At 41.5% G+C, this 17,380-nt stretch overlaps 1 protein-coding gene across 1 annotated transcript in view; it reads right to left on the bottom strand.

Annotated features, from left to right (window-relative positions):
• Positions 1-17,380, bottom strand: part of cspg4b (chondroitin sulfate proteoglycan 4b) — a 30,084-nt gene that overhangs the window by 8,911 nt on the left and 3,793 nt on the right. Inside the window, exons 2-5 of the mRNA XM_037778222.1 lie at positions 14,817-14,980; positions 7,900-11,475; positions 6,536-7,009; positions 5,287-5,463 (exon numbers count right to left, since the gene is read on the bottom strand). Of these exons, the coding sequence (XP_037634150.1) occupies positions 5,287-5,463; positions 6,536-7,009; positions 7,900-11,475; positions 14,817-14,980 (4,391 nt within the window). The remainder of the gene's footprint in view (positions 1-5,286; positions 5,464-6,535; positions 7,010-7,899; positions 11,476-14,816; positions 14,981-17,380) is intronic.

Raw genomic sequence — 17,380 nt, 5'->3', positions numbered from 1 at the left:
GGTGTGAGTCCAGCTCCGAGGATATTTCACATGTTTTTCTCCCCTCATTTTCCACTGTGCAGTACATCATCCAACCAAGCAGAACTGAACACAATCTCTAAGCGAGGCACCTAAAGATGGCAACACTATAACAACCCATGGAAAAAATGTCACTCTGAGCGTCACACAAGTCCTGTTCAACAACATAATTCACATGAAGTACATCTCAGGACTATATGTAGGCGTGCAGACTGTAAACACAGTTGGGTGTACTGCAGAGTGTTGGCGAGTTAAAGTCCTGCTTCCATGCAAACTCAAAAGCCTGGAGCTAACACGAAGGAACAGAGGAACTCATTGACACACAGAGCACATAACTACTGAACCGCGCAGACACTTGACAACAAAGGATGAGCCTCTATTCTCCAGGCCGGAGCAAACGATTACATAACACGCCACTGTCCCTCACACAGGTTATGATTGCACAGTAATTACTGTAATGAGAGGACAAAAATCATCTTCTAAAATCTGATTACTTGAATAAGCCTTTTTCACTGCAGACATTTTGACTTGTCATAGCAGGAAAAGCTCAGGTGTTACTAATAGCATTAACAACGTCTCCGTTCTGTGAGTCAGCATGCACAATATATGCATCGTTTGGGTTGACTGGAAATGATTTTGAAAGCTTCTTATGAATACAAAACAGTTTAAATCAAATGGAAAATAACCCACCGGCATGACACGGACCCTGAAACTGAAGCAGCTAAATGGAATTATCATTCATTTTATTATAAACATCTATTCTTTTCCTAATGTCTTCTGTGATTGTGATCTTCTGTGAGGCCTGTTAGTATTAGTGATCAATGCCTGCTGTTACAAAATATATAAAATAATATTAGGGGTATACCGGTATGGACAATAACTGTGATGTTTAAAAATGAAATATTGATATCATGTTAATAATACACATATGATAATCTCACATAACTTAATATTGTGTAAATAATCTAGTGCCTCATAAATAATTGTATATATAGAGTTATGGATACACACTCTCTCTCCACCTCCCTAAACTTGTATTTTCAGTGTAATTAATTTGCCAAAAAAGAGACGAAACGCACAATAAACAAAGTTAAAAATGAATTTGACTGATAGCATTATTATTATTTTCCAATTTCCGTCGCTATCGTGAATTCTTTTGGCCACGATAATAGTGTCGTGAAAGTTTGATATTGTGACAAGTACTATAAAGGCATACTGTATTTGGCCACTTGGGGTTACTGGAAACAAGTAGACAAACACTGACATACACCGATCAGCCATAACATTAGGACAGCCCGGGCACTCTGACCGGTCTGCGGCTACGCAGCCCCATACGCAACAAACTGCGATGCACTGTGTGTTCTGACACCTTTCTATCAGAACCAGCATTAACTTTTTCAGCAATCTGAGCTCCAGTAGCTCTTCTATTGGATCGGACAACACGGGTCAGCCTTCGCTCCCCACGTGCATCAATGAGCCTTGGCCGCCCATGACCCTGGCGCCGGTTCACCGGTTTTCCTTTCTTGGACCACTTTTGGACCACAGACTGGGAAACATCCCACAAGAGCTGCAGTTCTGGAGATGCTCTGACCCAGTCGTCTAGCCATCACTATTTGTCCCTTGTCAAAGTCGCTCACATCCTTACGCTGGCCCATTTTTTTCTGCTTCCAACACAAAGTTCAAAATGTTCACTTGCTGTCTAATTTATCCCCCCCACTGCCAGGAGCCATTGTAACGAAATAATCCATGTTATTCACTTCACCTGTTAGTGGTCTTAATGTTATGGCTGATCGGTGTATAGATAGCAGCAGCAGCTATGTATTAATCATCCATTATTTAAATTCATTACTGAAAGATCTCTAAATGTTTAGTTGTCTGATGCGAATTGGAGTTATATTCCACTGAACTATACAAAAGGACATACAGTCCTTTATAAACAAATGAGTTTCCTGTTAGAGCAGTTTTTCAGTTGGCCATGCTGAAGTGAAATGCAGCCACAATATATGCAGCTTTTTTTTTTAATAGGTGTGATCACAATAACATCTCAGTGTTAACACAAAAGTTAACTAGCAAGCATTGATGCTGGCAAGTTCCCACCGCTGCTCTTTGAAAGTTGGTTAATGTGAGAAATGTCAGTAGTCACCTACTGCAGTGTGAGAATCGCAGGGTGACGACAAGCGGGTGCAAAAAAAACAGCTGCAGGGATATATAGCCACAAACATCACATGAGACATGATAAGAGTGCGAGAGAATTTGACAGCGGGTTTCTTTTAAAAACACTAAATATTGGGTGCACGGGAGTCTAAATGGCCCTAAAGTGACTAAATGAAAGGCTCGGGTGTAGCTGGCCTCTCACTTGGCTGTAAGTGATACTGACTGTTACAGAAGCATGGGGTACTTTTTCAATTAGCACCTGCAAACCCCACATGCTCCCACCACATAGGGAAACCAAACACATCACCCACAGCATTAACGTCTTCCCACATGAGAAGACTTGCCACGCGTGTGTGTTCATCTAGTGGGAAATGACTACACCTCCAATAATCCCCCATTTAACAGGAAGTCACAGCAGGATCTTTCTGAGGAGGAACAACATCAGTGTGACTCACCAAATTCAAAGGAAAGACACATGAGATCAATTTGCACAAAAAGCCCCGCTGAGTCCAGATCAGTCCTTCAAACATGACGGGGCGTCTGCTGCTCATCAGGCTACAGCTTAACTGATAGAGATCACAGTCAGGTTTAAACTAAACAAACTACACCACACTCACAAAAGACTTGTGGGTTTTATCTCACATGCACAAAATAGAAAAGAAATCTCTAAAGATTTCAGTCACATGTTGCTTGGTTTTAAAGGGATAGTTGGAGAATTAGACAAGAGTACCAACACTGAAGCAAAGCAAAGTACTGCTGTGGACGGGGCCAGCTGCAACACATATTTTTGACACCTAAAAGAAAGTTTCACCTAAAAAAAACAGTCTAAATGTACTCTATATTTAAAATATTTTCACCAATTGACCTTGCCGTGAGACAGCCCTTTCCAACGGAGAACTGAAGTCGTTATCTATGCTCTCACCAAAGCAACCAGGCTCCATTGAAAAAACACAGTAATTTCACCTTGCAAAACATGGGGGTTGCTGGTCTTCCGCTGCCTCGATCAGTTAGTTTGTTTGTGTTATTGTGTGACTTTGGTGAATCCAAACTAACTGAAGTCAGATGATAATGCAAACAAACTAACCAATCGAGGCAGCAGTAGATATCGGCTTCAGTTCCTAGTCGCAGTTCCCCGTCGGAAAGGGCTGTATGACACCAAAGTAAAGCGGTGAAAATATTCTAAATGTAGCGTATACTTAAACTGATGTCGATTTTTTTAGTCATTTCTTTTAAGTTGCTAAAATACGTTTTAATGCTGCACCCGTCCACAGCTGTGCATTGCTTTGTTCCTGTGTAAGTACTCCTGTCTGTTTCTCCAAACTGGGGGCGTGCCGACCATAATCTACTGTAGGTAATACACTGACTGTGGATAAGTACCTCATATAACCCCACTTCAAAACACCCGAACTATCCCATTTAAGCCTCCCTCCCGTTGTCAGGAGGTCACATTACATAAAACTAAATTTGACTTCAGGAGACTCTGCTCACACCTCTATGTGACAACTCAATTAATCGAGTCCCATTTTAAAACCCTGACAGTTAAACAATGTTTAATTCCATCTCAGAAACCCACCACAGACGGCTGACATGTGTCATTGTGATGGTATTATTTCTAGATGTCTGTCGCAGACCGTGGAAAACAGAAACAGCATACGTGTTAGTACTGCCACAACTACAAAATCAAAACATTTCTAGTGGGATGTCTGCAGATTCTGCAGAACAGAGAGATAAATCAAGTTATTTTAAAACCTAAAAATTATTGGATGATGCTTCTTTTGTCTGTTTTGTTCCATTTTTTGACAAATATTTTGTATTTTCAAGACAGATTTATCCATTTCACGCCAGATTATTTTTAATCTTATGGTGTATTCAGCATTTTCAATCTTATATAACACATAAAGACAATTCCCGGGGCATAATTGATGAATAAAAATCTGACGAGTCCTTTTTTAAATATAAACATCAAAGCTGTTTCAAAATTAAACTTTCCAATGAATTATATAGGAATAAATAAATAACTCTGTGATTGTTCCACAGTACATGTTTCATGAAGTGCAGTAGTACAGAGCCACCTTGTGGACAAAATCCGAACCTTCCACCTAACATCTAGTAAAATAATGACTAATGATGAAACCAATCATCAATATGTGCAGACCAGTTTGTCAGTGACTATCACCAAAAACCATAAACAGCTCCCTTTCAAAAATATTCAGAATTAATACTGTAATTCATCTGGCTTCCCGAAATAGAAGTCGCTCTTCTGAGTCTGCAGGATCCCCGAGGAATTTGAGGCATTTGGGGCAAAGCTGCACAGACAATAGAGACCTATACTTCAGCCTCTCTTTCCAGCTGGACCTCTCCCAACTCTAGCAACTGAAGCTGACAGAGTACAAGTCAGCACTGCTCAGCACTTGGACACACACGACAACTTCCGTCTAATTTACAAGTCACATATTTAAAATGTATGCGAGTAGAAGTGCATTTCACAGATGGGTATTAAATAACCCGCAGGGTTTCTGTGGATGAGCAGATAGTGACGAGAGATGTGAAGTAGAGGTTGCAGTGTTTGCTATTTCCAGGCCGTGCCATCACGCCACTCAACACTAGGACGCCTGTGAATCGGACTAAATTCGAGCGACATATTTTCCGCAGCGAGGCCTTCTGTCCGTGTAACGCCTGTGGGTTATTTTCCATTTGATTTAAAGTCTTTTGTATTCATAAGAAGCCTTTGAAATAATTCCAAGTCAACCCAAACTGTGCAAAATAGCAGCTCCCTCAGTCACTGAAGCAGCATAGCTGGCAACCAATCCACCAAAAAGCAGGGTTTTATTTCAATACTAAGAGAATTAGTTTGAAAGCTTAACTCCTTAGCGCCATAACAGGCCTTCCTACAAATCCCAGGCACTTCCAAATGTATGTCAATGTCTGTGCTGTGCTGCCAGCCACCCTGGACCCTCCTCTACATAGCAAACATAGTTTCCCTAATCCAGCCAGCCAGCCATGGCAACTACACTGCCCACATGGAAATTGCCTGACAGTAAGTTATGGTGCCAGACCTGCTAGTCAAAAAAAAAATGTCCAGAGTTTAAATATAGAGCAGCAGTGCCGACTCACCCTGAGGACCCTGTTGGCTGTAATAACAGGAGGCTCATCGTTGACAGCTGAAACCTGGATGTACACCGTCTGGGCTGCGCTCTGCTTCCTCAGGCCCGTGTCGTTGGCCACCACGGTGAAGTTGTCAGCTAAGGTTTCACTGCTGTCGTGGACGTAGTAAATGAATTCGTGCTCCACCTAATTAAGAGATCATGGGAATTATTGAGATTAAAGCTGCAAAGATTTAGACAAAAATACTATAATGATTTGTGACTCTTTGGGTCACAACCCACTCTTGTTCCATGACATAGCATGCATATAGGGACAAAAACTAAAACAACATTGCTTTGTACAATTTTAGAAATTAATTAGGAGCACAAACACGACAGAAATACAACAGAAAGACCCAGAGATTCCAGCTGGGGTAGGGGGAGATGAAAAGGGTGTCAACCCAGGGTAATGCTATTTTTTCCTTCCTTTAATGTTGTGATTTAATTAAGGATGAATTTTATATTACACACATTGTAAAAACGTACCTGTAGATTAGGATCAAATTTGGAAAAACTGTAAATTGGCAATGGACATGTGCACTGATGTGACATGAGCCCCGTGGCTTCAGTGTTACTTACTGCGATAACAATCAATCCAATTATTTATCCATCAATCGAGTAGTCTGATCAAATTATTCTTAATATTGCGATACAGCATTAAATTAATTATTAATTAATGCATTTTAAGTTAGAAAATGCCTGTACACTTGGGTCAAATTTGAGAAAAAAAAACCCCTCTCCTCAAAATCTTATATCCCTGTAAAATGTCAATTATCATGACAAAAAACATCCCAAAAACAATGATGATCTCTGTGTCTTCAGTGCTAGTTATGGGCATCACCACACTAAATAAAATGATTTATCCATCAATCCAACTGCTGGTCTATTGCTATTTTTCTGTAGCAACTAGAGCTGCAAAGATTAATCGATTAGTTGTCAACTATTAAATTAATTGGCAACTTTTTTTGATAATTGATTTAATCGGTTTGAGTTATCTTTAAAGAAAAAAAGTCAAAATTCTCTGATTCCAGCTTCTTAAATGTGAATATTGTCTGGTTTCTTTACTCCTCTATGACAGTAAACTGAATATCTTTGAATTGTGGACAAAACAAGACATTTGAGGACGTCATCTTGGGCTTTGGGAAACACTGATCGACATTTTTTAATTGTTAGTTGCAGCCCTCGTAGCAACTATAAGAGTGTCTGTCAGAATATCTCACCTGCCTCCTGGTGAAAGAGGTTATGGCCACACCGGGGTGTCGAGAGTGCTCAACGTGACCACGCTGCGGGGGCTCAGTCAAACTGTACAGGAAGTTGATTCCAGAAAAGTGTCGGTTGGTGACTTTGAGCACGTCCTGGGTCAGCGCCTTGGAGGCGCCCTCGTTCAGCGTGAAATTGGAGACCTGAAGTGGGATGAGGCGTGGGATGATGTCGACAGACATCCTAATGCCGCTGACGTCAGTCACCCCGTTGGTGGCATCGAGGATGAAAGTGTCGTTCACTTTGTTAGGCTCCACCTGCATGTACTGGATGTTCCCACTGTTAATGTCCTCTTGTGTGAACGTCTTGACAGGGGACTGTTTAGTTCCGACGTAGCGCTCCTCCGCTTCGACAAAACGCCGGAGATAGCCATGAGACGGGGCTACCTTGACTGTGAACACGATCTCAGATGGCAGGTTGTCCTCGTGAGTGACCTGCAGCAATCAGAAAACATATTCACTGGTTATATTTGAAATGTTCCATGCGTCACTAAAGTTTAGTTTTCATTTTGCTCTCAGTGTAACATGGCATCATTGTATAACAAAGACTGGTCAGCATTCAGTTTCTACCCTTTCAGAAGCAGAGCATTAAAAACAGTTTTCTTTACTGTAACAATAGTGTGGTATTGTCCTTTTGTTATAGTTTAGATTATCTGACAAACGTTCCCGTCTGACACCATAACTACACCACAACATGCAGGTTGTTTAATGAAATATGTTTTAGAATCAGGTTTGGAAGTTCTTAACATAAAACATTGTCAAATGAAACACTGTGCTCAGATTTCACAAGTATGCATATCATTGTTATTAATATCATAATTATAATTCTTATCATTATAACCATCTGTAAAAGTGAGGATAGTGACCACTGGTCAAATAATAAAGGAAAAAAGTACAGAGTAGATTGTTATGGCAGACAAATTGTGGCATTATAATATTTAAAACATGAATTGCAATATGATTCTGATTATAATTATAATTGGTGATGATTATAATTATATGAGGCATTGGCCTCAAAACGGCACATGCATATGATTAGAGCCAAAATAAAAATTGATGATTAAAAACTCTCAATAGATTTGTTTCCATTCAATTGTCAAGCAAATTTTAATCAAACTTTTAAAATGTTGCAAAAAAAGAAATGCAAATTAGGCGCATTTCCATCAACTTTGGTTTGGAGCGATTAAACTCTGCTACAGCGTAGTTTGATCAGAAGCTGGCTATAGGCTACGCATGGCTGTAATCCCCCAGTAAACAGAGTTGAGGTTGTGAACCAGAAACAAAAGAAGTCGCCTTGGCCATCTAACTATCTACGATACACTCACCTCTAGTTTAGTTTCGCTGATCTTCACTGGTTTCCCCTCTTCCACCAGTAGGATGTTGTGATGCAGCACGATGGGTGGCCTCTGATGACTCTCCAGGTAAACCTTCACATTGATCCTCACTGCAAGCTGAAGACCTTTAGCTTTCACTGTTAAGTTGAAATAGTCTGCAAGGTGTTTGCTGTCATTGTGCCGATAGGATATCAGCCCATCCTTAAAGTCACACTGTGAGAATGACTCCACCTTTGTTTCATTTCGATAAATTCCTCCATACTTGGGAGCCACATCCAACTTGAAGACGACCTCCTGGTCATCTCTGATGTCCAAATTTGATATGACACTAAAATTACTCGTGGAAAAGGTTACTGACTTGCCCTTCTGAACCAGCAGGCCAGTGTTGTTGCCGACCCTCAAGAAAGCATCATGTGCACTGATGTCTAAAAGGCTCGACACAAAATGTTTTCCATCTGAGACAAAGAGCACAAACCTGCCCGTGCTCACACCTTTGTGAATGAACAACACTCGCTTTTCTTCCAAATCCTTCTGTCGAAACTGGAACAGCCGATGAGTGGTGTCATTAACCAGCACTAGGTCTCCCATCGGGATTCCACGTCGAGTGTAGATTAACAGGCCATCATCAAAATCAAAGTCGGCATCATGATAACGCAAATCCTCTATAGTGAGTAACTTCTGTCCATCCCTTGCCACATGGAACACTTTATCAATAACACGTACCGGCTTTTGGTCATTGACTAGCTGGATAGATATGTTGAAAACTCCTTCTTTGGAGCCAAATTCATCTTCTGTGATCAAGGATTTGAACCCTTGTTTGGTAGAGGCTATGAAAGTGAACTCATCTTGAGTTGTTTCACTGTCATCATGGATGTACATTATCCGTTCCTCTAATATATCCTGATTACTAAAGGTTAAGATGTTGTCATAGCTAGCATTGGAATTAGACTGACTAATACGGACCAGCTTCCCATGTTTGGGGCTGCTTATTACTGTGTAGTGCATATCCTTTGTACTCAAAGTCTCTGCAAACAGGTCATCTTTTGTGATAAGTTTACTTTCTCCCTCCAGAAGTGAGAGTCTATCATTCCTCATAAACACACTGTTGACATCAGCTTTAATGGAAAACCGGAAATCATAGTATTGTGACTGAGCATGTTTGGAAACCAGCTGAAATTTGAACCTGTCACTTGTATCCTCATAAGGCCTGTCGACGAGCTCGTAATGTACTTTTAGATCCGTTACATCTCTTTGGCTGAAGGTTGAGTTCTTGCTCAAGGCCGTGGTGCCGAGCAGGAGTTTCCCTTTCTTTGGTGTGGTGAGAACCCGGAAATAAAGTTCATCCTCTGAGAGGGTCACGCCTTCAGTTGTGGCAAAAAGATACTCCGAGTCCAGTGTCACTTTTCTAACTTTATCCATGTCTATTATAACATTCCTCACCAGGTGGTACTTCACCCACTTCACAGTGATAGGGAAGAGTATTTCAGTGGTTGCCCTTGCAGCCACATTAACTTTGCTCTTAAAGTAATCAGTGGCGTTGGATGTCTGGATGTCTTGATAAGTGCTAATATACCTAAGGCGCTCTTTTTCGAGAAGCCTTTGAGAAAATGAGTCAGTAGGCCTCCATTCACCGCTTGAGTGAAGTCTCTGGAGTTCCCCATACTGAGGGGGTTCAATGATGTCATACCGGATTTCCACAACTTGTTTCACAGCATTGGTTTGCACAGCCAGCTGCTTTGAACCAAGTATAGCCATCTCTCCTTGAATGATCTCAAGGCCTGTGTTGTTGGCAATCTTATACTCCAGTGCTACAGCCATGACCCTCAGAACCACCGTGTTGCTGACCTTTTCCCCATCGCCAACTCTGAGAACGATCCTTGAGTTTCGAACCCCTGTGTGAACATAGCACACCCTCAGTTCCTCCAAGTCTAAATATGAGAATGAGGTCACTGCCTTGCCAGGTTTGTTTTCAATTTCCAGATATCCTGCATCAGCGTTCAGGTTTCCAAGCACGGCGAAGACAAGGTCGGTGTGGTTGCTGTCAATGTCTGTGGCCTTCAGGACATCAGTGGTGAGGCGTTTCTTTGAGTTCTCCAAAAGGACAAAGAGATTTCCTTCAGGGAGACTCAATTCAGGCGCATCGTTGGTGGGTGTCACAGTAATATTGTAGCGGTACAATTTGTTGCTCTTCAGATAATCAGGAACTTGCTTTCTACTGCTGGAATAAATTGAAAACATGAAGAAGTCATCTGGTTCCTCGGAGCCTCCATGGATATACATCACTCGTTCGTGCCAAAGGTCCAACATGCTAAAGGTGTTCTCCTCTTGGTCTGGATCGACATCAAGCCTTATCTGACCACGAATTGGTTGCTCCCGGATTCGGAACACGATCTGAGACTGTCGAATGCCAAGCTTCTTGAAGTCCAAGAGTACCTTGACGTGTTTGGCCTCGAGAGACGCTCGACCGCCTTCCTGGACCACGAGGTTTTTGAGCTGCACAAAATTCGAGCCATACTTTTTGTCCAAGCCCCTTGCAAGGGTGGACGTGTGAAGTGACGGTGTTGGTGTCACCAAGTGAAAGAGGAGGGATCCCGGACCACTTGTTGGACTCACAATGGTCGATGATTCTGGTTCCTTCTCTGGCTCACAACCAACTGAGATATCCTTAGTGACTACAGCATTGGAGAGACCTGTTTTCACTCCGTTGACTTCAATGTTCTTCAAACATCCTTTAAAGGATCCTCCTCTGACACGCTTTCCAGACACAGATAAAAGCCCCACCTTTCTGACTTCTGATCTGGTGCCGTCATCGATACCTCCGACAAAAAGGTAACCTTTAAGCTGAGGCCCCTTTGAACGAGAGCTAATGCTGCTTTTCACCATCTCTCCATCAACAGTAAGCTCAAGGCTTTGGGAACTGAAATGCAACTTGATAGAATGCCACTTCCTGTCGTTGATGAATGTGAGGGATCGAAGCTCGCTTTTGGTTCCACCTTTTCCAACAATGGCCACTGGCAAGCCTTCCTGAATTTCCATCGCAAGAAAGTCCCCCTCTCTGGCTGAATTGTACAGGATAATTCCCTCTTTGGCTGAAGTGTGCACGACACACTGGAATATCGCTTCCTGCTGGGCGTTCCAGGTTGGAAGAGAAATGTAAGCCCTGGAGCTGAAGAAGCTGATAGGGTCCTCCTCTGTGGCAAAGAATTGGGGACTACAGCCTAAAGACACCTCATGGACATTCTTGAATCCGGTATACGGTCTCAGTGATGACAACAAGTCATGTTCGTTGAAGACCACCTCCTCCATGCAGCCTCGGAAGCCGATCAGGTCTCTGGGGAGGTAAAGTCGGTCCAGGCCTCCTGAGCCTCCAACATAGAGCCCATCCGAGATGTGGAGATCGTGATGGGATCCCGGTAGTTTTACATCCGTGTGAGAGTTCTTGTCTACAGTCAGAGTGACGTTGTGCAGCACATGGCTGATCTCCACAGAGTGCCAGGCCAGGTCGTTGAGCTGGGTGCCTCTCTCCGACTGTAACACTAGCTCCCCCGATCCAAGGTCCAGTTTCAGCTAAGAGAAGAAACAAAACAACTGGATTACAAAATATGTATTTTACAGGAAATCAAATTAAATTCAAGCTTATCAGTTTAGAATAGATACTTTTTTGTGATGTCCCACATTAAATATGAATGGGTTAATGGATGGGTTATGAATGGAAGTGTTGGTCAGTTGGGTCCACCGCTTTGGTCCACACTAAAATACCTTGAGAACTATTGGATGGACTGCCATGAAACTTTGGTACAGACATTCATGGTCCCTAGAGGATGAACCCTATGGACTTTGGTGACCCCCTGACTTTTCCTCTTGCACCACAATGAGATTGACATTTTTGGTTTTGAATGAAATGTCTTGACAACTATTGGATGGATTGTCATTAAGACAGTGTTTGGTTTGTCCGTTCTGGGCTACTGTAGAAACATGGTTGAGCACATGGTGGACTCCGTGAAGAGGACCCGCTCCCTATGTAGATATGAAGGGCTCAGTCTAAGCTAACGAAAACACAACGATTCTTAGTTTCAGGTGTTTATACACTAATGAAAACAGAGTATTATATTCCATTTCTGCGAATGGATCCCCTGGAAAGTTACACACTGTTCCTTTAACTTTTCATTTAGCGCCATTATCAGGTCACGCTAAACTAAGATGATGAACATCGTAAACATTATACCCACTAAACACCAGCATGTTGGCATTGTCCCTGTAAACATGTAAGCATGCTGATGTTAGCGTTTAGCTCAAAGCAGGGTACAGCCTCACAGTGCCTCTACCATAACTATAGACTCTTGTCTAAACACGCATATACAGGTTGCAATTGTTTATGATTATGAAGACATTATTGTTTAATATATTTTAATAAATAGAAATCTATCATTACAAATGCAAAAATAATATACAGATTCTTAAACTATTGTCATTGTATCCTATCCTATAACATTATAATTAAATGATTAATGTAGACAGTGTGACACCTGGAAAGTAAAACACCGGATTCAAACTGTTTATATTCCATGATGTCACCTGCTGTTATAACAGAGAGCTTTGTCTGTGATTTAAAACAGGAAGAGAACTATTATCTCTCTGCCTTCAGCTATGTCCGCACAGCATCATGTCACCATCTCAAACTAATGCTGCACTTAGATGACATGCTTGTCAAGGCTTGCTGCTATTCCCTGCTAGTCCCTGCTATTCATGCATGGGTTTCCAGAGAGCGACGCTCATGTCTGACTCACATGCAATGAGACCCCAAGCCCGGGGATAACTTGTGCGGGTGAACAAAAAAATTATTTGGTGACCTGTGCCAGTTCAAGGCACAGGGACGAGCAGTTCACTCCTCGTGCTCACTGAAGTATGACAATGCAACACAGTCGACAGTGTGATTCATTCCCGGTAGCACAAGTCTGACACGAATTGAAGCTCAGCCAAAAGGATTTCTTGAGTTTCTTGCACAAAAGATATAATGCATATCTCGGGAATTCTGTTTCTTATGAATGTGTCTGCATATTTAAAAGGCTTCCCACAGTACATCTGTCCATTGTGTGTGCTGATTTAGCCTGCAGAGCTGCTTACAGGATGCTTTAGAACAGTCTTGAGGTGACAAACCCTTAAATCATCCCAGAAAGGCTTGTGTTGTGGGCTAAAAATAGTGCACCCGACTTTGGACACAAACCCATCCTAAATCTCTTAACTGTGCTCAAGGTAAACATATTTTTAGTTTTTTTTGTTATCATTAAATTAGAAGTAAATTGCCAGATTTGTGTATTGCATGTTATGTATATTTAGAGCCACATTATTAGATTACATTAGTCTTTTTTAGACGAATTGAATTGAATTTTAATTAAAGCTGGCTTCTCATATTTTTTCTGACCAAGTAATTAAACTTATTTTACTGTGGAATTCAGTGCCTTGGGAAACAATGAAATTGATAGGTACATATTTTAATTCTTAGTAACCTTTTAAATTACTAGAAAACTTATGTGAATTTGAGCTTTTTAAATTAATTAAAAAATTAAAAAAAACCTTAAATTGAGCAAAATGCACTGCAGTTACTGGCAGACATATTTATTGAAAAGGTAAGTGAAAGTGTTAATGACAAAAGGATTGCACTAAGCAAAGAATAGCCTCTTTATATTATAGCATATAATATCATATAAAGAGTATTATCCCTGTACATTAAATCAGAGCTGAAATGATTTGGCGACTAATCAATTAGTTGTTCAACAGAAATGCCCAAAATTTGTTGGTTCCAGCTTCTAAAATATGAAGATTTGCTGCTTTGCTCTGTTTTATATAATTCATATTGGATAAAGTTGGGTTTTGGACTGCTGGTCAGACAAAACAAGACATCTGAAGACTTCACTTTGGGCTCTGAGAAATTGTGATGGAAATTTCTTCACAGTTTTTTTACATTTCATGGACCAATTACTATAGGGGCAGTGTGTAGGATTTGGTGGCATCTAGCGGCGAGGTTGCAGATTGCAACCAATTGAAACTTCTTCTGTATGCCAAGCTCGTAGGAAAACTACAGTGGCCGAGGCAAAAATGCGAATAACCCTTTCTAGAGCCAGTGTTTGGTTTGTCCGTTCTGTGCTACTGTAGAAACATGGCAGACGGTTCCATGAAGAGGACCCGCTCTGTATGGAGACATAAACGGCTCATTCTGAGATAACAAAAACACAACGATTCTTATTTTCAGGTGATTATACACTAAAGAAAACATACTTATTAATATTATATTCCATTTCTGCTAATAGATCCCCCAAAATGCTACACACTGTTCCTTTAACAATAACAATCAATATAAAAAATAATAATTAGTTGCAGCCCTATATTACATTACATTATATTATAGAGGTATTATAGTGCCAGAAAGTAAGTGCATACAAGCAGTACTGATGAATCAAGAACATTATGAAATCGTTGGGGGAGGCGGTAAGAGGCAGGCGTGTGTTGCACTGTGATCAAGTCACAAAACATCTGGTGAACATAAAGGATATAATCACACAGTGATCATCATTCGATTACTCAAACACAATAGACACAAGGATCAGCTGCCTTCATATTCTGCTAGTTTCCACTGTGACAAGTGACTGGTATGTTAACACTCAGCTCACACCACGCAGGCTTGTCTGCTTGTGTTACTTTGTTGAGGGACCGACACTGTCAGCTGCGATGGAGAGCCATAGCTTACGGTGGTCAGTGTGTGCGTCACGTCTTTCTATACGCGTACATGCTGTCAAGCACAAAGATCTGTGTGTGTATTGTATGACTGTACATACATGCGCGTGTGCATGTGTGTGTTCATGTATGCTTGAGCACATATGCTCATGCGCTGGTGCCATGGATGTACCCACCTGCAGGCGACCAGCATGGAGCTCTAGTAGAAAGTAGTCGGTCTGGCCAGCGGCGAGAAACAGCAGGCCGTTGGTACTGGAGGTCCGGAAGCGAACGCGGAGTGTGTTATGGTCGGACGACTCTGTTGCCTTGAGCTGCACAAAGCCGTCGCCATAGAAGGAAGCTGGAGAAAGACACATAAGAGGGGGATAGATTTAAAACAAATTAGAATATATGTTCCAATGTTAAATCAGTGCGTAACGCTGAGTATGAAGGAGAACTGCAACAGAAAGTACAGTAGCGGCAAATACAGCAAACACAGAGCAAGTCAAGTCAAGCATTGTGGTCTTAATATAGCAAACACGTGACATTTAGATATAAAAGTCAAGCTATTTATCATCCTGGTTGGTCTTTACAAGTGGAGCCGAGTCTGTGCACGTGGGGAGCACACACACAAACACAGAGCTTTAAACCCACACTGTGCACAAATTATACCTCACCTGATTTAAAAGAATGCTTGTAAGAGTCTCTGCTGAGTTTAGCCACCCTGGTGGGCCTGCTGTATTTGTACAATAATGATTACATGCATCTAAGTGTGTCAAGAGTGTAATTATGACGCACTAAATCTTTACATAAAGAACAATAACCACCTTTAGGATGAAACAAAACCTGTGCATTGGGACAGAATTGCAGGTTTATGTCTCTGCTCGGACTGTCCAAAATCATAGGAATGACATAACTGAATTTTAAAGCTACTTGACTGTAATGCCACAACAGCGGCGTACAAACTGAGGCAGAGGATGTGGAGGTGAGCTCGGAGGGAGTCAGACATGTTCGGGCCTGCCCTGCCCTGACAGGAACCTTCAACCTGAACATGAAAGGCTCTGACGTCCCCACATTGTCCGTGGCCTCATGTTCCAGAAACAACGTGGCGGACGGACCCAGCTGTTTCTTCTACCTCACCTCCCAGCCATCTCACATTACCCTGTAATCTGGCCTAACGTGCTCTGAAGCTTTCTCATCCCAGCCTTCATGCCCGGGCACAACCAGCTCAGCTTTTTAATGAACTCCAGAGCTCCCACGCATATTCAAAGGTTATCAAACACTTTCGCCTCTGTCTATTCCACGTTTGATTAATTTGTGGTTGGCGACCCGGGGGCCAGAACGGAGTGCTGCTAATGGGCCTGAGTGACTCACTGGGGAGGCTGGATAAAGTTAATGTGAGTTAATGCATTGTTGTTACTCCTAAAAGGGTTAATGCACTAATGGGTAGTTTGCGTGACCAGATTCAATCCGTATGGACTGTGCAGTATAAATAAAACACCATGAAACCAGTAAAGCATGTAAATTAGCCCTCCAACCATATCAATATAAAGTCAGCAATCAACAGGAGCTGATAGCAGAGAGACAAAAACACAATACAAATCAATCTTAGTGTATCAAACATGCAGCCCTGTCTCCTATAAAATTACTTTCCCATACAACTAAACTGCATCCTCAATTACATTTCAGGGGAAACGTATTTTCTCCTGGATTACTGTCGCAGTTTTAAACACAGTTAACGTTGTAAATTGAAACAAAACAAAACAATCATGGTTTGGCTTAAAATGACTATGTTTGTTATGTTATTAAGCATCACCCATATTTACAAAATCAATTTCTATTTTTGCATCTTTGAGACGTCACTCTAAACAAATCTGTTTTTCTTCTTCTAGACTGAAATACCGACAGTTTCAGCATTGAATGGTAAAATACCACATCTCAATTGTCTGTGCACAAAAAGATCTGCGCTTCTTGGATAAATTATATACATCATTTTAAATACAAATATCATCTTTTGTTATCTTAAATTCATACAGTTTAAGTTTGGTTCATATATCAGTAGCCCACTGTTCATTTTATGTGTTGTAGTTTAATTTAAAGGTGCTATATACAAGACTGGGAGCATTTCTATTGCCTCTGCACGGCTCTCAACATAGCTATAGTGCTCACAGAGAAAACAACTGCTGACAGATATAACAGTGTTAACCTGGGGGGGGGGGGTACCAGATGGTGGGCGCTACACATCCGCAACGGCATCGGCAGTTGGGACGGCGTTCAGCTGTAACCGTCGTATGAGAGCAGTGCAGCGCAGCGCTCATGAGCTAGCCAGTAGGGCACGCTCACATGCACAAACATGCTCTAAAAGCATGTGCAGCCGGCCCGGCGATGTCAACAAAGCACGGAGAGGCTCCGATTACAACACACACAGAGGGAGAGTGACTTCATCCTCTGCTCAGGTAGACACTAATCCTCTATATCTTTACATAGCAAATAGTTGTTTGCTGCTGTATTAATGCTTTGGATATCATATATAGAGAACCTTTAACAAACTAATGATGATCTTTTGTAGGGCTGCAACTAACAATTACTTTCATTATCAATTAATCTGACAATTAAATAAATAAATAAATGTTTCACAATCACAAGATCCAAGATTCAAATGTCTTGTTTTGACCGACCAACAGTCCAAAACCCAAAGATATTCAGTTTACTATCAGACAAGACAAAGAAACTCAGCAGATTATCACAGAACCAGTGAACA

The sequence above is a fragment of the Sebastes umbrosus genome, chromosome 8 (assembly GCF_015220745.1).
Source record: "Sebastes umbrosus isolate fSebUmb1 chromosome 8, fSebUmb1.pri, whole genome shotgun sequence".
Lineage (NCBI taxonomy): Eukaryota > Metazoa > Chordata > Actinopteri > Perciformes > Sebastidae > Sebastes > Sebastes umbrosus.
The sequence above is the reverse complement of the archived record's forward strand: the minus strand, read 5'-3'. Positions and strand labels throughout refer to the sequence as shown.